We start from the raw sequence: 26,205 nt of genomic DNA on the forward strand, positions 1-26,205 counted from the left end.
ACAAGCTGCATACCCTAAAACTACTGATACCACAGTTCAAACACCATTACTACCGCGTCTGCATATAAAATAAAACTACTGAAGCATTCCGTTGCGTTTAGCCAGCTGTCAGATAAGTCAACAAGTGGTTATATCCATCACCTGTGTAAGTGTGTGCAACATACTCGCCCCCTTGAGGGCCGGAATCGTCATGACTGTGCCGCAGGTGTTACTTATGCGTGCCTATTGCCATCACACACACCTGCCTGAATAACAAGTTCCTGATAACATTCGCCACACCAACACTACACGCGACCGCTATCATGATTGGCCTGCTATCAAAATCTCGACTGTTGCTCAGGGTCTGTGGTACGTATATCTATGGTTTCGGAAGTGTCCTGTATGTCTTAATTAACGCATAATATTTAATTCACTGTTTTTATACACCGAGTCTTCATGTGACACCTGTCTTTCCCATCAAACTCGCTTACCTTTTCTCCTGTCTTGTATAACGTATATTTGTTCTACACGACGTTCATCACACATATCCATTATTCTCTCCTCCACCAAACCAGCCAAATAGGTACTGTTCGTGTTTTCGCAAAGGTTGATTGGTCTTATTTTTCTGAACTAGAGGGGATGAATGTTATTTGCATATTTTATTAACGTCATTATGTTGTTAATTGGAGCAGCAATTAAACATGCAAATACCGTCAATCCCCTTTGTGTAAGAAGTTCAACAGCAGCAAACACACCTCTATTGGCTGAATGACATGGCAATCATCAAAACTAAAAGGCCAGATAGTGTGGTTGACTGACTGCTCCTACTGACATAATATCTATACGTAGTTTTTTTTTTTATAGATTTAACCTTCTGAAAATAGTGTTGTTGATAACTTAGACATCGTGAGTATCGGCAATTTGATGTACTCTCTATTGTGACATTACCATCCTTTCTGTGTGTGTGTGTGTGTGTGTGTGTTGAGCTTTTTTTATAATCCCTTGAAGAGTTTGAACGATTTCTCTAACTCCGTATTGAGAGAAAGCCATTCCCGTGTACCCCAAAGGCCGATGACAATTATGAAAGCAGTGTGTGTGTGTGTGTGTGTGTGTGTGTGTGTGTGTGTGTGTGTGTGTATTACTAGGGACACACAGTACATAGCGGCGAATATATTACGCTTCATGCTGAGGTACGTGTCATGAGGGTCAGTCCTGAGAGCGCCGTGACTATTGGGTGGGCAGGCACCTGTGTTGTCACGCCGTCCCGCCCGTACTCTTGATCCTGGCTTCGACTTATCTAACTACATATAATACCTTGCAACCTTTATACAGACCAAACTAACATACATATATGAACCCCCAAATAAAAAAATCTATGTTTTTGCTTGTAATGAGCTTTGATATTGTCGTTTAGAGGTTAAATAGGAGAAAGGTTCCAAGTCAAGGGTCACCCGAATAAAGTGTTTGTGTGGCAGTCAAGATGATCCGGAGAGGAGGGGGCCGCGCGCCTCCTGTTATTCTTATACTATTACTGGTCCTGCTCGCCATCCTGGGCTTCAACTACTGGCTGCTCTCCTCCCAGCATGCGGACCTACAGCAGGAGCTCGAGAAGATGCAGGCCGAGGTCAAGATAAGGTGAGTATGCGGGGCTGAGTGGGCGGGCATGGTGGTGGCGGCGAGGCTCACGGGGTAACTGTATGACTGCCCGGTTGATCTTGGTGGCATTTCCTACTGGTTGTCTGACTGTTTGGTTGATTGACTGGGTGTGGTAGCAACTCTGATTAAATAACTGATTGGTTGACTGGTTGAGCATGGCAGCTATCCTTTCACTTAAGATCTTGGCTGCGCTTCCTAACACTTATCTGACTGACTGGTTGATCTTGGCAGCATCTCTTACTGGATGTCTGACTGTATGGTTGATTGACTGGGTGTGGTAGCAATTCTGATTAACTGACTGATTGGTTGACTGTATGACTGACTGGTTGAGCATGGCAGCATCTTCTTGCATTTGTTTAATTGAGAGGTTGCTCTAGGCAGCATCCTCTATCATTTGTTTAATTGAGAGGTTGATCTAGGCAGCATCTCATTTGTTGGCTGACTGTATGGTTGATTAACTGGGTGTGGTAGCATCTCTGATTAACTGACTGATTGGTTGACTGTGTGACTGACTGGTTGAGCATTGCAGCAACTTCTATCACTTATCTAATTGACTGGTTGATCTTGACAGCATCTCTCACTGGTTGACTGACTCTATGACTGACTAACTGGGTGTGGTAGCATCTCTGATTAACTGACTGATTGGTTGACTGTATGACTGACTGGTTGAGCATGCCAGCAACTTCTGTCACTGAACTAATTGACTGGATGATCTTGGCATCATCTCTTACTGGTTGTTTGACTGTATGGTTGATTGACTGGGTGTGGTAGCAACGCTGATTAACTGACTGATTGGTTGACTGCCTGGCTGGGAATGATTGCAACTGTGATTAACTGACTGACTGACTGGTTGATCTCTCACTGATTGGCTGGCTGTATGATTGACTGACTGGCTGACTGGGTATGGTAGCAACTGACTCACTGACTGGTTGTATGATTGACTGACTGGCTGGCTGGGTATGGTAGCAACTGACTGACTGGTTGAGCATGGCAGCATCTCTAACTGGTGAACTAACTGACTGGCTGGTTGATCATGGCAGCATCTCTCACTGACTGGCTGACTGTATGACTAACTGACTGACTAGGTGACTGGGTATGGCAGCAACTCACCGATTAACTGACTGATTGGGTGATAGACTGGTCGAGCATGGCAACATCTCCTACTTGTTATTCAACTGACTGGCTGATCATGGTGGCATCTCTAACTGGTTACCTGACAGAATGACTGCTTGGTTGATCATAACAGTATCTCTTATGGACTAACTGGCTAACTAGTTTATCATAGCAGCATCTCTTAGTGGCTAACTGGCGGACTAACTGATCATGGCAGGATTGAGCCATTCAAATATTATCAAACGTTTTTTTTATCATTTATGGCTCCCCTCCCTCCCTTGTAACACTTGTCCAGATCCCCTCAAAGAAAGTTATGCAACACCAGCTAGTAATTCCCCCCATCCCCCTCAAATTAGTAGGTCTCCATTCCACACAAAACCTGTAAATATTACCATAGTCTCATCACATGTACTATCTCCTGAAGGGCTGCAATCTACTCAGACCGATTCTGCTTTACTGCACTGTTGGAGAAAGTAGTGAATGAAGGATGAGTGAATTAGGTGATTGTATGACTTAGAGAGAAGAGTGAAAGAAAAAAAAATAGATGGAGTATAGTAGTAAGTTATCTGACTGACTGATTGAACATTGCAGCATCTCTTACTGGTTAACTGACTGAATGACTGCTTGGTTGATCATGGCAATCAACTAATAGTTGAATGAGAGACTGTGTCTGCTATGGTTGATAGGAAGCACAACCAAGCACACCAGTAGCTTCCAAAGGAGAGGTGCAAACCCTGATCTGACCAAAGAGGCCAAGACTACCACCAGACTACTGTGGACTATCTTGCTGAATCTTTATTAAAAGTTTTCCTACAGAGGCTCAGAATCAGTTACTGTATTTTTCAGTGTATGAAGGCCGTTTTTTTTAAATGCACCTGTATTTTGAAGTGAACATTTGCCATGTCACCAAGTGTGTTGATGAGTGATGACAGCATACCTCATGTGGTAGTGTGACCATATAAATGAAGCTGGTACTGATATCACCAAAGTTACATAATATTTCCATTTCTCCTTAAAAATACTAGTGTTAAACATTTTTTATTGGCACTCATATGCTGACATAACAACAATGTATACACAACCTGACATGACATCCGCAACAAAAAACTATACTCCACCCAGTTGTTGTTTTTCTTTCTTTCACTCTCCCTCTCAGATCCATACCATCATCTAATTCACTTATCTTTCCTTCTCTAATTTTCTTCCTCCTACAGTGCAGTGAAACAGGATCAGTCTGAGAAGAAAAATGCAGCTCTTCAGGAGACAGTACATGAGATGGATGCAATAGCTGACAAGTTGAAGAAGAGGCTGCAGGAGGATGAGGAATCCATCAAGAACCGGGACCAAGATGGGCAGAAGAAGGACTATGAAATTACCTCCCTCAGGAACAAGATTGTCACTCTCCAGGAACAAATTGTAAGTGTGAGAGATTTACATAGATTTACATAGATATTAAGACCACACAGACCTTAAACCTAAGTGAAATGAGGCCTATAGTATTAAATCAAATGCCATCAAAAATTGGCATTTCTACTTAAGTAAAAGGAGAAATTTATTATGCCTGGTTGAACAATGAGGACAGTGGTGGACAATAAACTGTGGTTGCTGAGGCTTCTTACAGTGGTGCTGCTGTGGTTGTAGAAATGAGCATCAACTTATGTGGGAGACAGGTGGTTCAAATCTTGTGAGGGTGGCATAAGACAGGAGAGAGAGCGGGAGAGAGTGAACCATGCAGGTGGAGAGGTGTGGATTTCATGTTTTACAAACCTCACTTTTTGTCTTGCTATGCATCATACTATGAACTTGAGTGTGTACAGTAATGATGTTTTATGGGACCCCACTACATACGTATGGTCAGTGCTACTTGACAGCGCCTCTCCTCAACTCAGGCCAGTCGTACACCCCATTTTCACCTCAACTACTCATCCGTTCTTCTGAAATTGACCTCTCTTGTGGCCACTCATTCTCATTTCTTTTATCGGAGCAGCATCTAGCAGGCTTTTTTGTCACTGTTTTTGTTTTTTGCCATTGAGGTGCCTTCCGTGATGCAGAAAAAATCCATTAGCATTCCACATTTCTTCTACTGCCTCTCCTCTCCCCTCTCAGAATACAGTCAAGCAGCAGGTGGAGGAGCAGGAGGTGGAGCTGGCCAAGGCGAAGGAAACCAGCAGTCACTTAGGAGGGGAACGCGACGCAGCGCTGGAGGCTGTGGCAGACAAGGACACCCTCATCAACACTCTCAAGATGCAGCTCGAACAGGTGTGTGTGTGTTTGTGTGTGTGTGTGTGTGTTTGGTGGTTTTATTTTGTTCTCATTAATGTTTTATATGCATTCTCTCTCTCTCTCTCTCTCTCTCTCTCTCTCTCTCTCTCTCTCTCTCTCTCTCTCTCCTGATTAAGTCTCGGCCATAGTATTTATAATGTTTACATTGTTCCACTTATAGAGGGGGTGTTAGGCTACAACAGGCTCACATCTGGCTTATAAATGACCTTAGAATCCAGTAGCACAAATGTTATGGCTTATAGATTCCCCATGGCAGAGGTTACCAGTCACAAGCGTTTACAAAGAGCCACATTCCAGCTCTGTAATGTCCACTGAGACAAAATTTACTCAGAGAATGTTTTCCTCGGCTGTCAATGGAAAGGAACCAAAATTTTTCTGAGAATGCTTGAGTTGGTGTCATTGATATCAGTCACCGTAGAAATTTTACATTTTTGTATGATTACAGTATTATTATTATTAAAGAAAATGCTTTGAAACTGCATCATAGAGCTCCTTCATTTTTATTTTATTGATGTTACTACTATATGGCAAGTGAAGTATGTGTGGCAGTGGTTACATGCACTTCTGTAGAAAAATGTTGAGGAATCATCAGGAAGAGCAAGAGTAGGAATAGAACAGAGTGCTGGAACAAGTGAGGTGTGGATGAATTTGACAGGGTTTGTGAAAGGAGAGACTTGGATGTTAAAGTTGGCAAGAATAAGGCAATGGCATTTGAGAGGGCAAGAAAGCAGACTGTTGATTTTGAAGAGTGAATGCAAGTATACTAGTTGTAGGTGGGAAAGCATGAGTAAAACAACATTCCACTGATAGGCATGCAATTGTACAACTGCCACTGGTGTTGTTTCAGGCTGCTGTATGCATTGGCAGTGTTGCTTGTCGTTCAGTATGTTTCAACACCCCCTCTGATGTAGTTTGCTGCTCTCGTACAGTGCCGTCATTTTGTTTTGAGTTACCCTTTAGGTCTGTGTGTGCATGATGACTGATGACCTCTTTTTTGTGCATGTTGCTTGTTAACATTTGCAACTTTTTTTTTTTTCAGGTTATTCTTTTGTTACCCTTTTATGCATACTAATCAATTTTATTTTGTATATGCTAGTGTTTCTGTAATCATGTATAGTGATATATTTATTATTATTTGTATGTTAGGTTTATATTAATGTATTGTTGATTTTATTATTTTATATGCTGGTTTATTACTTTATCTTCTGCTTTGCTATTTTTTTTTTTTTACTGCCGTGTTTATATTCATTTTTACCTAGCTAGTGGTTGGTCCGAGTCGTCACAGAATAGTACGTAAACTCATAAATTTGTTTAAGAAGGGGAAAAAAATGTGTAAGATAGAGAAATGGAAGACAGTATGGAAAAATATAGAGTAGTACATTGCCTGCACAAAAAAAAAATTACTGATCACAAAGGCAGAGAGTATGGAATGGAAAATGAGTGGAACTGATATGCAGCGTCCTTGCATGAAAATTTATTGAATGTTTCGCAGTTGTAGGCTGAATGAGGCTTCAGAGATAGAAATTAATAAATGCAGACAGACTGTAGTTCACCAAATCTCTTCTGTTAGTTTGTGTAATAAATCAACATTGATGGATAGATGATTTAACATACAAAAAGTGTAGGATATTTTAACCTTTCTTCAGTTTCTGGGAGAGAAAAAGAGAGTGTAGAATACATTAACTTTCTTTATTGTGGGAGGGGAATATGCAGACAACCTTGTACAAACAGAGCTAAATGTTCTATCGCATGAACACTTTGTAAATGTCAAAGGCAATTAAAGTGAATGATTGATGACAGACTAGGGTTAGATGTGATGTGGACTGTATAGGTATTTTCTCAGTAAAACTCATTTGAAATAGTTTGTTTCCCAGTTATATATATTTTTTTTGTGTGTGTGTGAGAGAGAGAGAGAGAGAGAGATTTACATAGATTTACATAGAAAATCAGACCACACAGACCCCATGGTCCAGACTAGGTGGTCTGTCCTTAAACCTAAGTGATTCTACATTAATCAGAAGGCTCCAAAACGATGCATTTCAACTCTAGTTAATATTAAGTTGATGGAAGTGACGGTCGAGCTTGTTTTTGAAGGAGTCAATCGTGTTACACTGGACCATTGACGGTGTGTGTGGGGGGAGAGAGAGAGAGAGAGAAGGGGGGTAAGTCAATCTAGTCAGAACAAGAAGGAATAATTTGAGAGTAGGCAGGTTCTGTCAAAAAGAAGCAAGCAAGAGAACAAACCCAAACCAAGCAACTCAGTAAACAAGAGAGAGCAGCGGCACCACCAAAGCGCCAACGAAGGCATCAGGAGCGATCCAGACAAAGCAACAAGAGAAACTGGAAGAAGAAAAACAACAACAACAGCCTCAATCGTTGCAGGAGAAAAGAGTGATTGGGACGCTTCAGTACGCCATAGCAGACCTGAAGAACAAAGTGACGCAGACGTTCGGCGATCTGTCTGAGTGTCAGGACAAAATTATGGAGCTAGAGAACAAGGTGAAGGCAGAACAAGAACAGAACGAGAAACAGAACCAGGAACACCAAGAAGCACAGCAGAAGCAGGCTCAGAACCATGCACAGGAGCTAGACCAGGTGTGTGTGCGTGTGTATGTGTGTGTGTGTGTGTAAGGCAGGCGCTCTTGTGGCGGTGGTAGTGGCGAAGTTGACTGGCAATGTTGGTAAGGAATTAGCTTTTTCTTTCTGTTTGCTTCTATGCTTCGCTCTCTTGGTGGTTCTGTCTATCGTCCAATGCTGTTTTTATGTACATCTGTTTTCATCTGTCTCTATATCTGTGCTATTTTTTCTAATGAGTTTATGTTCGTGCCTCTATGTTTGGGTTTCCTTTTGTAAATATGTAAGCGTTCTGGACACAGTTATGATGTAAAGTATAGATAGATATTGTATTTTCCAGGTTTATTTGCTTATTGTATGTCAATTATCATCCTGTACAAACATTCTCCATCCAACATTTTGCAGTATATTGGTTTAGTACTTTGTATCTGTATAAAGCATAGGTTTCTCGAATATTTACTCTCTCTCTCTCTCTCTCTCTCTCTCTCTCTCTCTCTCTCTCTCACACGCACACACACAAAAAAATCATGGGTATAATTTATTGAAACGTTAATTTTTATGTTTGTGTATATGGAAATTTTGTCGTGTACGTATATGCTTTTGTGACGCAGATTTCGGCATTAATTATTATTTGTATGATAAGCATTTTTGGTCCTTTCATTAGCCGAGTGCTTGAAACAGTGCGTGCGACATAATACAAATATTTACTTTGCCTCTGACGCTTAGTAGTGCCGACAGGGAACATGTGGTTGGGTGTGTTGGGAGTCCTTTATTTATTTGTGTACTGTTTATTTTTTTAAGAGAACCTCGGCTGCTCTCTTTATACCGCTGTGCATGTCTTCGCAGGCTGGAGCTATGGCATGTTATTTATTTATTTATTTATTTTTTATTTTTTTTGCATGTATCCTTTGTGTATATATGCTAGTAGTTTCATGCTTTCTGTGTCTGGCAACGTTGATGAAACAGCAAATTGATTTCATTGCCACATCTCATCAACTCATTCATTGTTTTTTTTTGTGAGAGAGAGAGAGAGAGAGAGAGAGAGAGAGAGAGAGAGAGAGAGAGAGAGAGAGAGAGAGAGAGAGAGAGAGAGATACATACAAACATGTGGACAGACAGACATCATAAATTTAACCCGGTAGCAGCGGGGATCGTGTTTCTTAATGGTCCCTCTAAGCGAGAAAAATGAGAAAAAATCATCACTTTCACAAACCATTTCATAATATATATCAATGCATTTGTGATCAGTTTATGTATCATCTATTTTGGAGGGTTTATATCATGGCATAAATTTGGCTCGTTGCTGCTACCGGGTTAATATGTAATGTTAGTAGCTTGTGTTTTGTGGCCATTTTGTCTTGAACTCATTCTTTACCTTCACTTTCAGAGCACACTTTCCCTTGATTATTTATATGTTGTGTTGACTTAGGGTTTCAAATGATGAGTTGGAACAATTAACTTTAATATCTTTTCTTTTCCTTGGTTGTATATCCACTGATCTCCCTGCAAAAAGCTATAAAAGAAGTTTCACATTAATCTACTTCATGAATTTACTTACCCTGAGCTTCCCTGAAACCATAAACCCTGAAACCTCACCCTACCCGAAATTGACCTCACCCTACCCAAAATTGACCTCACTCTACCTGAAATTGACCTCACTCTACCCATAATTGACTTCACCCTACTTGAAATTGACCTCACCCTACCCAAAATTGACCTCACCCTACCCAAAACTGACCACAACCCTACCCGAAATTGACCTCACCCGACCTGAAATTGACCTCACCCTACCCAAAATTGACCTCATTCTACCCAAATTTGACCTTGCTTTTGACCTCTCGTTTATTTATTTATTATTATTTTTTTATTTTTTGAGCAGCATATAGCGAGCCTTTTTCTTCCTGTTTTTGTTTCTTTTCCCCTTGAGCTGTTGCCCCTAATAAAAAAAAAATAAAAAAAAGATATATATTGAAGGTTTAGGATGCTGACGCCAGGACAGTAGATTATTCCCTTTCTGCCGTTGCTTTCACTTTCATCATGCATTTTTACCTCATCGAAGCTGACCTTGAGTTTGCCTTTTCTTTTTTTTTTGCTTCATTTAAGTTTTTTTGTATTCTTGATTTGTTTATTTTTGCTTAATGATTTCAATGACAAAAGAGAAGAGTTTTACCATTTGACTGGGCTTGAATAATGTGGTAATAAAATTGTGATCTCTTGATGACTTCTAATGTGACAGAAAGATAAATAGTTCTAACAAGAGGGATTTAATTTGCTTCGGAATATATAAACTGAGAAAAAAAGTTCTTAGCCTATTTAACCCAGTAGCAGCAATGGGCCAAATTTGTCCCATGATATAACCCCCCCAAAATAGATGATACATAATCTGATCACAAATGCTTTGATATATATTATGAAATGGTTTGTGTGAGGGGTGATTTTTTCTCATTTTTCTCGCTTGGGGGGACCATTAAGAAAAATGATCCCTGCTGCTACCGGGTTAAAAATGTTTTGTAGTTTGGTTTCATTTAGGGACTCAAATCGTGCAAGGTGAGGCAAACCGATCAGGTACAACAATGTCCTTTCACACTCTTTTGTTCCTCCCCTCCCCAGGTGAAGAAGGAGCTTGCTGTCCACCAGAGGGAGCAGCGTGCCAATGCCCAACCTCAGCTAGTTCCCGGGCCAATGAACCTGCCCGGCATTGAAAATAAAGGTGAGGGCTTACACCATATTCCCGTATTAGGCCTGAATGAACCCCCTGCCGTTAATTAATTATTTTTACCTTTTCCTGTCCACCCAGTGCATGAACTATACTCATCTTTCTTAATATGTGTTTCTTGCTCCTATTTTCATTAGGGGTGGGCAAGAATCGGTTCCGGAACCGGTTCCAGCGGTTCCGCGACGCAACCACTGGAATGGGTTCCCAAATCTTGGAACCGGTTCTGACCAAAGAGTTTTCTGCTTTGTCTGAGAAGTGTGATGAGGATTGAGAACAGAATGGAAGCGATTCTTTTCGGGCAGTATCTGGCATTGTTTTGAGAGGCTGCCATACTGCTCATCATTTTTCGTGTATGCCGCCCTTGGTTGTGCGTGTGTGTGTGTGTGTGTGTGTGTGTGTGTGTGTGTGTGTGTGTATATATATATATATATATATATATATATATATATATATATATATATATATATATATATATATATATATATGTTATTTTTTCAGTTGATGCCTATCTGTTAAAGGACATTAGATATCCCGCTCAGACATTAGATATCCCGCTCACATACAGCCAGTCAGCATGCTCAGTGGCCACTTAGATGAGAATGAGCACCAAGGCCATGTTCTGCTATACCATTGTTAACTGGATATTTCTGCCTTGACGGTTGTCTTGAAAGAACTTCAGGAAACATGAATGAAAATGAGACAGGAGTAATATAATTCAGCAGATGAAGGAAAGCAGTGTGTGAGGTGCCACAGTAATATTAGCAACAGTAGTGGCTTACAGTCACTTCACCAGACCTACAAGTGAGAGGATATAGCTCAATTTTTATTCTGTGTTGTGAAGTGTGAACACCCAACATATTCCTATATTACCTGTACAGTGAAAGCATAACATCGCACAGTTTCCATACAACCCTCATGTGTTACTGTCATTGTTCCCCACCACCAGCCTGTACGATACCAAGTTAGGTGACTATTGTTTTGGGTGTGCATGGTCTTTCTACATCACGAAACAAAAAATGATACACACAGAATATGCTCATGGTACACCTTTAGGATTGTTCGTACCCCCAGAACCGTACTTAGGGCCAGGCCAGCTGGGGTATGTGCCCAGGAGCGCAGTACGTACAGTGGACAAAGGCCTACAGGGGATCACCTTCCACAGGGATCTTCCCATTCTACCCCGAGACCCCCCTGATGCCCCCCGTGCCAAACCCAGGTTCAGTGTAGTGGCAGGTGCGTGGCGCGGTGGTTGTGACAGCGTTGCTCTTATGGTGTGATGATGATGCACTGTAGTATACACTTCAGACACTGTAATTACTGTAGCTATTATTCAGTTACTTCTACTTCCTGTCTTGATCTTCAGCCTTTTGTGGCTGAAGAAGATGTGCACACTTTGCTAACTTCTTAACCCTTCATAACAACCACCTCATTCCCTGCTTCAGCTTGTAACCTAATAAAAGGCTGCAATGAAGCTGCACATTGTTCAATAACTCTGGCTTCCTATCAGCCATTTACTATTTTTTGTCTGAGTTTGTCACTTTCCATGGCTGAACTAATAAGGTTCATGTATAATATTACTGTCATTTACAAGGCCTCTCATGCGCTGTTCAGCATTGCTTGACTTGATGGTGAGCCTCATACACAACTGAATTGAGATCACTTCCTCATAAATATTTCTCTAAGGTGGTGTTTATAACAGACATTTCAAACCGTTATCTCTTCGTTATTAAGATTCCTTCACCAATCCATCTTGTTCCTCTTTCATAAAAAAAAAATCAATAATGGGTATATTTCATTCATTATTAATTTGATTTACATATGTGCTTCTGTCTCCCTAGCACCTTGAAGTATATTGAATTTCCTTGTCTTATTTAAAAACCTATAGTCTCACACTTTTGTCTTGTACAAGATAATACATGTTTCTACATTTCTTGTATGTGCATGACCAAACCATCTGAGTGGGTTTCACTGCAAACCAACCACACCTACCAATCCTGCCACACACTTGCCTGGAGAGACAACTGCATGTCATCATTCTTTCTATTGAGCATGCTGAATCAGACCCCGTATTCATATTGCTTACTCTTCGTAGCATCTCATGAGTTCTACAGCTCTTTTACCAGAAAGCATTATTACTATTATTATTATTATTATTATTATTATTATTGACAATGTAGCGTGATCAATTTGACAAGTAAGTTCGTCATCCATAGTTAACCCTCTCGCGCACTGTAAGTTTCCAATTAGTTTCTATTCCACTCACCATGCATTTCTCAGGCCCGACTGGCCTTTTTTTGCCGCCGCGATTCTCTACATTCCCAGTCGTATTTTACCCTCACAGATATATCATACCTCAATAAATTTGGTATCAATGGCTTCATAAAGACTTGTACTAGAACATGCACGAATAATAATAGAGGAAAATATAATATATAAACAATACAGACTTGTTTCAAGTCTCTGTATAGAGTATTGTAGACAACAAATCCTAAGTACCAACTCTTCCCCACTCGCAAGCTCAAAATTTTGTGGGCCAACTTTTTTAGCTAAATATATATTTCAAAGCAGAATTTTGTGAGGATTCTTATGGTATCCTCAAAATCCTCATATGCCAATTAGTTCCTGAGTTATACCGAGAAAACTGGGGGGGTTTTCCTCTCCCGTTAGAGTAGGCTAAAAACTAAAAATCACTCAAAGCTCCTCATCTATGCTCCTTAGAAAGGTTGCCATATGTTACCATTAAGAAACTTATCCCAACAAATGATGCTCCCAAATTTGACACATTTTCACTGAAAACTTAATTTTTGATCAATTTTTTAAAGTTTATGACGCATTTTGCGTCATCGTGCACCAGGACCTTTTACCCTTGATGACGCAAAATGCATCATTGTGCGCGAGAGGGTTAAGGACGCCCTAATCTCCTGTCAAAACCTCCTGTTGTGTAGAAGCTTTGTCTGTTTTGTTCTCCTTTCTTGACAGACTGTGAAGTACTGATAAATATATATTTTTGATCCCATTGTCTTAGGAATAATGATAGTAATGTTGATGTTAATAATAATAACAACAATAATAATAACTATAGTATCAGTAATTACAAAAACAACCACAAAAACACATAAACAGTATTAACACAAACCACCCTTCATCTCACAGCACCTCAAAACCCCCTGGGAGGCCTAGGAGTCGTACCCAAGCCGCCTGAGCCCCCAGTGAATGCAGCCCCAGAGGAACCAAAGAACCCACAAGTCCAGCCCCCCGGTAAGTTGAACGCCCATTTCCCTCAGTCCCCTTTCCTCCAAGTTTACACAGCACAGGTTTGTAAGCACTGCATGGATCACAGGTAAGATGAGCAGCCTTTCACATTACAGCCTTTTCTTTCATTCACATTATAAATAGAGACTACTTAACCCAGTAGCAGCGGGGATCATGTTTCCTAATGGTCCCTCCAAGCGAGAAAAATGAGAAAAAATCACCCCTCACACAAACCATTTCATAATATATATCATAGCATTTGTGATCAGATTATGTATCATCTATTTTGGGGGATAAATATCATGGCACAAATTTGGCCCGTCGCTGCTACACGGTGAAGTCACAAAATTGGCCTGTCGCTGCTACTGGGTTAATGTTGTGTGAAGCCTTAGTTGTTTGTATGTGTTGCATTCTTGAAATTTTCTTTTTTTATGTTGTTTTGCAGAATATCATCACAGCTTTGTTTTATTTTTTATTTTTTTTGTCACCAACAGTTTATGTAAAGTGTTTTTTGTACCAAATTTCCATTGGTTTGCTTATATTTTGACCCATTTGACCCCATGGCTGCTGGTGATAAGATGCCGTGATATGCAAACCCAAAATGTTTTCCCACATCAAGTTGGGTATCTAATTACCTAGTGGGATATTATTTTTTGATGGGTGTTTTCTGTTAATATTAAAGACATATTTATTATTTTCTTTAACTCTCAATGTCCATGGTGTTAAAGACATAAGAGGACCTTCTTGGCAGCCAAATTTCTTTAGTACTACCCCTTGTGCCGCCCCTCGTCATTCCACTTCCCCAGGTCCCAATAAAAGTTACGATTGATGGATTAACACGCTGCTATTCCTCTGCCACAGCAATAAAAAATGGTAAGCTGTCAGCATGGCAAACAAATCTCCACATCTTTCGTTTATATGGTAACCTCATAGGCACCACCATATGAAACATGCCTAATTCTTGTGCAGGTTCTTCTTAACACCAGTCAGTCATGAATCAGTGGGACGAAAAGAGCACCTTCATACATATTTCTGTTTGTTCACTTGTCTTGTCCATTGTGATAGTGGCCCAGTACCTCCAGCCTATCCCAGTCCTCCGCCAGCACTACCAGGGCCTTGCCAAGCCCCGCCATGCCCTGCACCAGCAAGGCAAGCAGTTTATCCAACGCCCCCGCCTCCCACCCATTGCAGGTGAGCCACTACACAGCATGGCTCATGACTAACAATGGAACACACTAAGGGTATAAAAAAAGGGGAAAAAAAATGATAACCATGTATGTGTTCCTCCTAAAAGAGTGTAGTAAGGGAGTTTCAAAAATGCTTAGATTTTTTTGTTGTACAGTTGAGAAATATTACCCTGCACCCCACCTGGTTTATACCTTTTTATTCTAGGCATCGGGTGCTTTATGAAAACCCAAAATCTGCTGTTTGTAAATCGCTGGTTGAATCAAACGCTTTATTTATTGTATTGTATCAGTTACTTATTTTTAATTAAATATAAAAGATAAAGCATGCCATTAGTCACACAAGCTGAAATGAGATCAAGCTGGAAAGAGGACTGACTGACTGATGGAATTATTCTTACTGATGAAACAAGTACATATTACATGAACCAAACAATTACCCATCCCATTACTTTGCTACAAAAGTCATGGTTTGCCTAACCCCAAGACCAATGGCAGAGATATAGTGTATATGAGCATTGAATTACCATATACCCACAAGCACAGCAGTGACAGGATCAAGCATAATTTTTCTTTTTTGAATGGGCAATTTGTCCATCTCTACAAGTGTGAAAAAAAACTTTGTATAATTTCCATTTCAAATGATTTTACTCATGGCCTACAGTGAAACCAAATTGTCGAGTCTGTTTTGGCGTTGGCTCCCGTGGGTGCATTTCTCCCCTCTGCTCTGCCACACAATCCCCAACACCTATTTTTTCCTCTCATATGTTACCTACAGCTTACATATGAGAGGAAGAGATAGGTGTTGGGACTGTGTGGCAGAGCAGAGGGGAGGAAAGGACCCGCAGGAGCCTATGCCAGACCGGCCTCGACATATTTGGAAGACTATAGCTACCACCCTACCATGAATAGTTATCTCACAGTAATTCAGATTTCCTCTTCCTATAATACCAATGGAAGTTGGCAGCAGTAAGAGCTCACTTGCCTACCTAGTGATGAATTAAGAGGCAAGAGAGCTAGTGCTTTTTCAGCCATTTATTTAATTTGCTAACACCTGTAAAACATTCCCCAAAGGCCTGATTGTAGTCTCCTGCTGCCATTGACTGGAGCCCAGGAAACAGAAATCGCACCACATCTTTGTACCTCATGTGCTGTCTATTTTCATTCTTGGTGCTTTGCTGCAATCTCACATCCCTCCATTCTACTCTTGGGTGTGGCTGACTGCATCTCATCAGTACGAGTGTTTGAATTGGCACATTATTTTTATTATTATTATTATTATTATTATTATTATTACTATTAACATCATCATCATCAGTAGTAGTAGTAGTAGTACTCATTATTATTATCATTATTACTATCATTATTATTATTATTGTTATTATCATTATTATTATTGTTATTGTTATTATAATTGGAGGAGGTCACAGGAGATGCGAGTGTACTGAGGTGAGTTTATTCCTAAGTAGTTTTGCTGATCCTTTCTTGTTTACCTTCAACAAACTTTTAAAATTAAGTCATACTAGCCTCCCTGGCGGCCCCACCCCACACTACAAGTCAGTTGGTATGCTGGCCTTACGTCTACTCAGAGGCCCCAGGTTCCATCCTTGGCACTCAGTGGTGTTAATTAAAAACATAAGAAAGTAATGAGTCTGTAAGAGGCTGGTAGGCCTGTACAATGCAGCTCCTGTGAACCTAACTCCACCTAACATCACTGTCCATGAATTTATCTAATCTATTTTTTAATGTGACTATTGTATTGGCACTCACAACATGACTGCCCAGCCTGTTCCACTCATCTACCACTCAGTAAATCAATTTTTGCCCATGTCCCTGTTGAATCTAAATTTATCCAGTTTATACCCATTACTACGTGTCCTGCCCGGTTCTCTTACCATCAGAACCTTATTAACCCTTTCACGCACCATGATGCGATTCATGTCAAAATGGAATCGTCTACATCAGCTTTTGACTCGAATCGCGTGAAAAAAAAATCGCCAAAAATAAAGTATCTTTCAGAATCGTGTCAATTTTTTTAAAAAAATCGCCAAAAATAAACTATCTTTAAGAATCGCGTCAAATTTTTTTGTGTCAGAGATCCAAGCTCGACCTATAAAATAAACTAATTGTCAGCTCTCGTGCCGCTGGATTTGAAGTGATAATTGCCTGTGGTTTAGTAACTTTAGTTGCCTCTCAGTAGGCAGCGTGACTGTCGTCCCTTTAAATAGTTTTTTCTGTCACTAAACTTCGCTCTTTATTTGCATATCTTGATAATTTTTTTCATCCATAAGGCAGAATAATCTCTTCCAAAACCAATGATGTATAATAATGCCAGGAAAAAAGACTACTCGTGGGTGAAATCGATAACATGATAAATTTTTTCGCCGCACGGTCAGGCCATTCCACGAGGCCCCCTAGGGAGCCCCAGATGGATGTCACAGTGGAAAAAGAAACTTATTAAATTTTTGGTGTGTGAAAGGTTAATAGGTTCTGATGGTTGGAACAACAGGCCTGTTTGTCATAGACTTGTGTCTGTCCATTTTGCTGTTCTAACTATTGCATGGTTTTAAAGGGTGTTGATGGTTTTTAAGAGGTTATTGCTTTCCATAGTTCAAAGTCTGTATTTTATTTGATGTTTGTTCTTGTCTCATGTAAAGGGCCACTAATCACTCTCTTATTATTTATATAAACATAAAATGTAATTTAATCAAACTGCCTCTGTTCATTTCAGGTCCAGCAGTGATGGAGAGACCAGCAGCTCCAGTGGCAGAAGGACATCACCCACTGGTCCAACCAGTGGATGCACCTGACCAACCTCACGAACCTCAAAATGATGTTCTCGCTGCACCCCCGGCGCAGGGTAGGTCTGGTCCCAGGGCACTCTGATGCCAGCCATCACTTTGCCCTACCCTGTCAGCTTGGTACCCTGCTACAATTCATACACAAACTTGCATGTAGCTACACACATTAAGACATTAAATTCACACAAAATAGGTTCCAAAGAAACTTTGCTAAACCAATTTTATGCTAAATTGAGGTGATATTCAACGAAATTTGCTTATTTGTCCAGCACTGAAGAAAAACTTGATACTAAATAAATATTTATTAACACAGAAAAATGTGATAAGAATTAAATAAGAGCTACTCCTGGACAAAATAAATGATGGTGGGAATGATGAAGCAAGGATTCTCTCAGGATGGCTTACTGCAGGGTCAGCAACATCTCAGTTCACTAATCCACATCTTTTAACAACCCAAAACTATTCCATAATATTGCTTTCCTGCCAGATTATCATGATTTCTCTTGAAGAAAGTCCTGTAGCCCATCCAGAAGCCAAACCATCGCTACGCTGCCAACTTGTAAGGGGTTAGAACCTTCTGCGTGACACTCAGTCGCATCCATTCATTGGGGATATTGCGTTTCTTAACTCCCATGGAAATTTTAGACTTGCCTTTAGCCTCTTTGGCCTTATCTGAAGGTCCACGGTGAATATTTCTGAAGTTTCTTTATGCATTTCTGCAGGAGAAAATTAAAACCATTGAGCTTACAAGAGGCATGGAAGGTTTTCCTCTCTTTCCTACCACTGCACAACTCTGCTATGGGGATTACATCATCATGAGCTATTGATTGCGTGTGTGTGTGTGTGTTTGTGGACGTACGTGCATGCATATGTGTGTATGTGCGTGCTTGCGTGTGTGTGATTATTTTTGGTTATTCAGAATATTTTTCTTGGGTAGGAATATCTTTAAGTTTGTTTATTTACCTGTTTTTATTGATTCTCCATTCTGAAGTGAGTTCTTAATGTGAATGGTACTGAGGGAGGGGGGGAAGCAGAATTTACTTAGTATGGATCTGTTTATCCAGTCAACACAAGAAATGAGCTATGCTCTCCATGCCTTGATGGGTCAAACTTAGTGCTAAATTTATTTATTGTTTTGTACTGGTCACTGTGTGTGTGTGTGTGTGTATGTGTGTGTGTGTGTGTGTGTGTGTGTGTGTGCGTGCGAGAGAGAGATTACATTTGCCTATCTGTTTGTCCGTTTATATCAGGCCTCCTTTACACATACTATAATCCTATTAAATAAATCAAAATGAAACACTTTACCCTGTTCCATATTGGGTGAACTAAGTTCCAACATGCCACTGTTTTTCTTGCACCCACACACGCACCACACACAGGCCAGGATCAGCAGAGGGTGGATGATTTGGCGCGCAGCAAGAGAGGTTGGTGTTCTGGCAGCTTCATTGCACATCTTCCCTTGTAGATAGCAGTGTCCTCAGTAGTATCCAGTGTATGGATTTCTTGATTTCTATAGTAATAGATATTTGTGTAGCATTAGAGAGTGCAATGTAGCACACGACAAGAGCACTTACTACAGCATAGTAAATTGATCCTGTCATTTTCAATCATTTTTTTTGTCAAGTTTTAAGTGTTAAATAAAAAATTTCAAAATAGTATCTTGCTCAATGTACTTGCTGTAGTATGCCTGCCATCAAGCCCTGTAGATAACTAGCCTGAGCACCAATTTTTTGTTGCAAAGCCTTTTAATACAAATGACCAGAGCTGATGAGAATACTACTTGTTATGAGCGTGTGTTTGTAGTATAGTGTTCAACATAGTTCTTGCCTCAGTTACTCCAGCTCTGAATAGCCACGTGTTTCTTCTCTGTTCATAGGGCCTACACTTCTTTTTATTGATATTTAGATTGATTTAGGGACCATGTGTTTCTCTTGTTTACTGACCCTGTTGCTCTTGCTGCTGCTGTTTCTGCTGAACTGAATGTGTGTGTGAATGTTAGTTTGTGTGTGTGTGTGTGTGTGTGCACATGCGTGTGCTGATGTGGTGGGGAGTATGCTTGTGTGTGTGAGAGAGAGAGATTGAAATCTCATCTTTTCTCCCATTCAACCTTGCCATAATGCAACAGAACAGAACAAATCCTGATTTGCTCAAGAATATATCCTGTAGGTGTAATGCCAAGACCCGCCTGATGGGCGAGGCTCCTGGAACTCACCCTGCAAGTGGGGGTAACTGTTTGGCCGACTGGCTAAGGAGTGACTTTCTCGCCTCACTGGTGTCGGGCTTGATCACCGGCGCCGGCAAAACCCTTTCCTGGTCTGGATTAATTTCTAGTGTGTTTCATGACACGCAGGTCGTGTGGAGATATAGTGAAGAGAAAATTTTTGAAATACATAGGTGCTTCTAAACTTTCTCAAGAATACTAGTGCAGTATTTGCTGTTTTCACTGAACTTAAGGTTGCTTATGACAGGGTTCACACTAGGTTTATGTGATAACTTGAAGATGTATGGTGTGGGAGGACATTTACTTCAAGGGATCAGATCTTTTGTGAAGGGTACAATTACCTCTGTGCGCATAAACCAGAGATGAGTGAGAGTTTTGTTGTTGGTTTGGGTGTTTGGTAAGGGTGTGAGATGTCAATTTTTTTTTTTTTTTTTTTTTTTTAATAGAGGAAACAGCTGAAGGGCAAAAACACAACAAAAAAGTCCTGTCAGCACTGGTCCTATAAAGGCAAATAGAAAGTATATATATATATATATATATATATATATATATATATATATATATATATATATATATATATATATATATATATATATATATATATATATATATATATATATATATATATATATATATATATATACTTTGTTGTATTGGTTGTATATATGAAATGAAAACAAGAGTAAGGGTTTTAGGTGCAAGGCTGAAAGTGAGAGGTACACAGCAGTCATGGCTGGCTGGCCTATTTGTAGATGAAAATTTTGACATAAAATGAAAGGATGCTGCAGGGGGTTGTGAGTTTCACAGGGTTTTCCCGATGAAAAAGTTCAAAGTAAATAAGATAAAGGTAATGGTATTTAAAAGGGCAAAAGAGCAAACCATTGATTTTGTACAGTCAAGCAGAGTTAAGGCAGAGAACACGACAGAGTGCAAGATCTGGTTGAGGGAAGAGAAGATGGAGGAAGGGACAGTTTTATGTAAGAATGGGAGGATTCAGGGAGAGAGCAGTGCAGGGCAAATGGGTAATAGGTAAACTGGAGAGCATTATGAAGGGAAGTAGTGTAAGCCAATACAAAATAATACAAATGAAAATACTAAATATACTCTTCCACGTTCACAAGACTTCTTTTGATGTGTGAAGTCATGGTTACTGCCTATGTCACTGTTCCTGCCAAGTGGAAAGGGAGAAGGTCCAAGTCTGAGATGGTGCGTGATTCTTCCTCCTGGGTTGTCTTGCAGTGGAGGTCTAATTAAGTTCCACCATTTCACTTCTACCATAACTTATCTCTGCTCTATGCTGATGATGTGAGTGTTGCAGACGACAACAAGGAGCTGGAAAAGTCTGAAGAGAATCACCAACCTGTCGTCTTCCCAGGGATTCGGGGAGGGAGGTAAATAAGACCTTGAAAGTCCCGCGGTTTTGCCTTGATTCTGCTCCTGAGTGTGTGTGGTTTTGGGATGGCCTGGGCATACTTTGGGTTTGTTTGAGTTTTGGGGACTGCTTTTGTTTTTGTTATTGTTGTCTACAAAACACCATTATCATTTACTGGCAATTCAAGGAAAGAGATCCTGGAAACACTTGTTAGCCTTGTGGTCACTTGTAAATTGCACTTTAATGATCTTCATGCCAGTTGTTTTGGTTTCACTGCATCAACTTGCCTAAAAGTTATTCCTATGTAAAGCCTGTCTTCCTACTTTGTACCAAAAGATAGAATTTATTTGTGGTATTACTTGTTGAACTTATTTAAAAAAAAAAATTCTAATCAGAAAAAAACACTTAAATTTACCAGTCTTCCTCCAGCATTCAATGAGTATTTGATGATTGCAATCATGTACAGATTTGGTGATTTATATATAAATGAATTTTTTTTTACATTCAAAACTATCTTTCCACAGCAGATACTATTTCACACAGAATCCTCAGTCACTGGATGACATTTCAACTACATTTTACTCGCTTCTTTATACCTCAGAATCTATTCCAGTTCCCTTCCACCAGCAAAACACTGATGAATGCAGCAAAAATGCCGATATATCCACCCTTTTTTTTTTTTTTCTCCTGTTGAAATAAATGAGTTGAGGGTTGATTCTGATAAACCAGCAAGTGAAGGATTCTAATCAGAGCATTTTGCCTGGTGTCCAATGGATAGACACATATACATTGTGTGATTCTAACATTAGGATTTCCAGAATCATACAGTATTCAATTGATTTATATTCATTATTCATTTGCTGGTAAACTGGACTCCTGCTATGATTTTTTTCAATTCATATACTAGTTTCAGCATCTCAAACATAATATTCATGGTAATCTCAGCCTTACGAATTTAACTTTGAAACATATACTTTACTTAAATATGCATACGCAGCACGTATAATAAAATGAACAAGATTCTTTCCAAAAGCCTGAAAAAGGTCCTCTGGGTATGTATTCTGTTGTGTGTCCCACGGGCACTTACCTGTGGCTGTTTTGTCAAGTTACTTTGGGAAGAGAAGTTGACATACTTCACGGCCTGCACCTACTTGTGTGTGTTTGGGGGTTTCTCAGCTGAATGTTTCTGCTGGTATTGTTATTGCTCTTTTTTTCCCATGATATTCAGATACCTTCTCCGAATTTTGAGAAGTGGCATTTGTATAATATCTTTTATTTTTTTATTTTTTTATATATATACATTTTTCTGTGGGGGATTTTAGTGCTTGGGCAAACCCTGGAGTGGCTGATACTCTGAGTTAAGTAACCTTTTGCACTTCAGTAACAGAAATGAGGCCTGTCTCCGCTACACATCTGAACTATACCAAGATGAGTTTAATTAAAGCTGCAAGGCATAAAACACTATAAGGGTGCCAGGCAATCTTTTAGCATATGAATGATGATTAGAAATACAGACTTAGTCAAAATAGTCATGAACAAGAAAAATGCCACCCAACCTCTGAGGGAGGCCTAGAGCAAAGAGTTACAGAATTGGTAAACCATTCAACAAAATTATCCTTGGTCAACTTAGGGTCAAGGGAAGAAATGCAAATGTATCTAGCAACTCTTACTGATGTATTATAATAAGGAAGAAACTACTGAATATTTGGGGCCAGTTGCCTCTGTCTGTGCGATGATGCATACAGTACTGAAGAGAAGTCTGAAACATCTGGTCCTTTCCTTAAACATGGAGTTGAAAAAAACCCAGAAGGTACATTATTCAATTAATAAATAGCAAATGCCAAATAGGATGTAACATTTCATCATGCTTCAGACATACTTACAGTTATGGGTGACCAGGGGCAGTCTCTCAAAGGGAAGGGGCTGACCTTGAGGCTCCAGTTGCAACTCTGACCCAGTTTTCTGGGGGGGGGGGTTGACCATGTGGTGGGTTCCCTCAGTGCATACACACACACACACACACACACACACACACACACACACATATACAAAAGTGGAAGGAAGGAAGAACCCCTGAACTACAGACCTGTATCATTGACCAGTGTAATATGTAAAATATGTGAGAAAGTGATAAAGAAGCAATGGGCGAGATTTCTAGACGAGCATAATATAATCACAAGTAAGTAATATGACTTCAGAAAAGGGCACTCATGTGTAACAAACTTACTGAGCTTTTACTCAAGAGTGACAGACAAAATACAGGAAAGGGACGGATGGGTTGATTGCGTTTACTTGGACCTGAAGAAGGCGTTCGACACAGTTCCACATACGAGACTGCTATGGAAGCTGGAGAATAGAGGAGGATTGAAAGGGAAAATGATAAACTGGATGGAAAGCTACTTAAGGGAAGAGAGATGAGAACAGTGGTAAAGGACATAAAATCAAAATGGAGAATTGTAGAGAGTGGAGTGCCTCAGGGATTGGTATTGGCACCAGTACTTTTCCTAGTATATGTAAATGATGTGACAGAAGGAGTAAACAGTTATATGAGCCTGTTTGCAGATTATATAAAATTGCTAAGACATATAAGAAACGGTAAAGACTGTGAAATTCTGCAAGATGACCTGAACAAGATTTGGCAATGGAGTATTGAATGGGAGATGGAATTCAATGTGAAGAAATGTCATGTAATGGAAATGGGTAAGAGTGAAGGGAGACCAAAATGGACATATAAAATGGGAAATGGAGAAATATTAAAGAAAGTCCAAGTAGAGAGATCTGGGAGTGACAATACAAGATAATCAACAGCCTGAGTCATGTAAATCGGATACAGGTAACTCTCGATTTAAGCGAGTTTGGTTTACGTGTTTTTGAAATAACGCGGGGTCCAAAATCCAAAGAAATTTTTAATTTACATGTTTTTTCACTTATACACGATATTTTATGGATTGGCCACCAGATGTCTCACGCAACTGGACTCACACGGCGCCGCGGCCACACAGCTGAGCTCAATTCTTCCACTTGAACTACAATACAGTACCCACGCTGCCATGCTACTCAACAATAGAGGTGGGCTGGTACCGGTATCAGTACCGGTTCTAACGGTACCAGCTATACGGTACGGTACCGGTACCAGACTGCTCGGTACCGGTACCAATACTAGCCAGTCGCTCATGGTGTCCCTCATTTCTTCCTCACACGAGTGAGTCTGAGGCTGAGTGCCTGAGTAGATATCTCGGCGATATGGATACTCTCTCTCTCTCTCTCTCTCTCTCTCTCTCTCTCTCTCTCTCTCTCTCTCTCTCTCTCTCTCTCTCTCTCTCTCTCTCTCTCTCTCTCTCTCTCTCTCTCTCTCTCCCCCACTGAATGAAGTGAATATTTATTTTTCGATACAAACCTACCTCTTGTTTGATTTACATTGTTTTTGATTTATGCGATCTACGCGAGTTCGGTTTACGCATTTTTTAAATAACGCTGGGTCCAAAATCCCAATAAATGTTTAATTTACACGTTTTTTTCACTTATACGCGATATTTTATGGAGTGGCCACCAGATGTCTCACACAACTGGACTCACACGGTGCCGCAGCCACACAGCTGAGCTCGGTACCGGTACCAATACTATCCAGTCGCTCATGGTGTCCCTCTTTCTCTCTCTCTCTCTCTCTCTCTCTCTCTCTCTCTCTCTCTCTCTCTCTCTCTCTCTCTCTCTCTCTCTCTCTCTCTCTCTCTCTCTCTCTCTCTCTCTCTCTCTCTCTCTCTCTCTCTCTCTCTCTCTCTCTCTCTCTCTCTCTCTCTCTCTCTCTCTCTCTCTCTCTCTCTCTCTCTCTCTCTCTCTCTCTCTCTCTCTCTCTCTCTCCACTGAATGAAGTGAATATTTATTTTTCGATAGAAACCTACCTCTTGTTTGATTTACATTGTTTTTTATTTACACAACCTCTTCAGGGACACAATACTCACGTAAATCGATGGTGAAATGTATAATATGGTGAGAAATATCGGATTAGCATTCCACTACATGGATAAAGATATGATGAAAAAGTTAATAACCACTATGATTAGGCCAAAATTGGAATATGCAGAGGCGGTGTGGTTTCCCCATAAGAAGAAACATAAAAAACTAGAAAATACAAAGGATGGCAACAAAAATGGTTCCAGAGCTGGAGGGATTGACATATGAAGAAAGATTAAAGGAAATGGACCTACCAACACTAGAACAAAGAAGAGAAAAGGGAGACCTAATACAAATTTATAAATTACTGAGCAAAATGGAAGAAGTAGATAATCAGGAGTTACTACTAAGAGAAGGAATAAACACCAGGAACACAAGAGGACACAGTAAAAAATTGAGGAAAGGAAGATGCTTGAGAGACAAAGATATATAGCTTCCTGCAAAGAAATATAGAGGTTTGGAACAGACTAAGTGAGGATGTAGCATCGGCAAAGAGTGTGCAAAGCTTTAAGGAAAAGTTGGACAAATACAGATACGGAGACAGGACCACACAAGCGTAAGCCTAAACCCTGTAAAGCTACAACTAGGTAAATACACACACACTTGTACTTGGATGAGATGATGAAGAAAATAATAGTTACAATGATAAGGCCAAGGTTGGAGTAAGCAGCAGTGATCTGGTCTCCTCATGAAAAGAAGAACATAAGGAAGCTGGAAAGAGTGCAGAGAGTGGCAACTAAGATGGTACGGGAACTTAGAGATCGGACTAATGAGGAGAGACTCAATAGCATGGGGCTCACAACACTAGAGAGAAGAAGAGAAAGGAGCCCTGATAGCAGTGTACAGGGTCGCGAGCGGAGTGGAGCATTTGGACAGAGAGGACGTGTGTGTGGAACGAGAGAGAAACGAGAGGACATGGATAGAAGTTGAGGACGACCACGTGTAGGAGAGATGTGAAAAAGTTTAGCTTCCCAAACAGAAGCACTGAGCTATGAAATAGACCAGAGGAGGAGGTGGTTTGTGCAAGAAACATGATATTAAGGAAAAATTGGATAAGAATGGATATGGAGACGGGACAGTGCGAGCATAGCTCTTTTCCTGTA

The 26,205-nt window shown here is 40.2% G+C and overlaps 1 protein-coding gene across 13 annotated transcripts in view; it reads left to right on the forward strand.

Annotated features, from left to right (window-relative positions):
* The first annotated feature begins 203 nt into the window (after nucleotides 1-203).
* LOC127009562 (protein GOLM2-like) overlaps nucleotides 204-26,205 on the forward strand; it is a 37,143-nt gene continuing 11,141 nt past the window's right edge. Inside the window, exons 1-11 of one of the 13 annotated variants that reach the window (XM_050882751.1) lie at nucleotides 204-348; nucleotides 1,455-1,614; nucleotides 3,963-4,164; nucleotides 4,855-5,007; nucleotides 7,414-7,626; nucleotides 10,216-10,315; nucleotides 11,393-11,554; nucleotides 13,475-13,579; nucleotides 14,639-14,764; nucleotides 17,489-17,617; nucleotides 18,938-18,982. In XM_050882751.1, the coding sequence (XP_050738708.1) occupies nucleotides 303-348; nucleotides 1,455-1,614; nucleotides 3,963-4,164; nucleotides 4,855-5,007; nucleotides 7,414-7,626; nucleotides 10,216-10,315; nucleotides 11,393-11,554; nucleotides 13,475-13,579; nucleotides 14,639-14,764; nucleotides 17,489-17,617; nucleotides 18,938-18,982 (1,441 nt within the window). In that variant the 5' untranslated portion in view covers nucleotides 204-302. Of the gene's footprint in view, nucleotides 349-1,454; nucleotides 1,615-3,962; nucleotides 4,165-4,854; nucleotides 5,008-7,413; nucleotides 7,627-10,215; nucleotides 10,316-11,392; nucleotides 11,555-13,474; nucleotides 13,580-14,638; nucleotides 14,765-17,488; nucleotides 17,618-18,937; nucleotides 18,983-21,097; nucleotides 21,171-26,205 lie in introns of all 13 variants that reach the window. The other 12 variants (XM_050882750.1, XM_050882761.1, XM_050882753.1 and 9 more) reach the window with 12 other exon arrangements.

This window comes from Eriocheir sinensis, chromosome 41, assembly GCF_024679095.1.
Source record: "Eriocheir sinensis breed Jianghai 21 chromosome 41, ASM2467909v1, whole genome shotgun sequence".
Taxonomy (NCBI): domain Eukaryota; kingdom Metazoa; phylum Arthropoda; class Malacostraca; order Decapoda; family Varunidae; genus Eriocheir; species Eriocheir sinensis.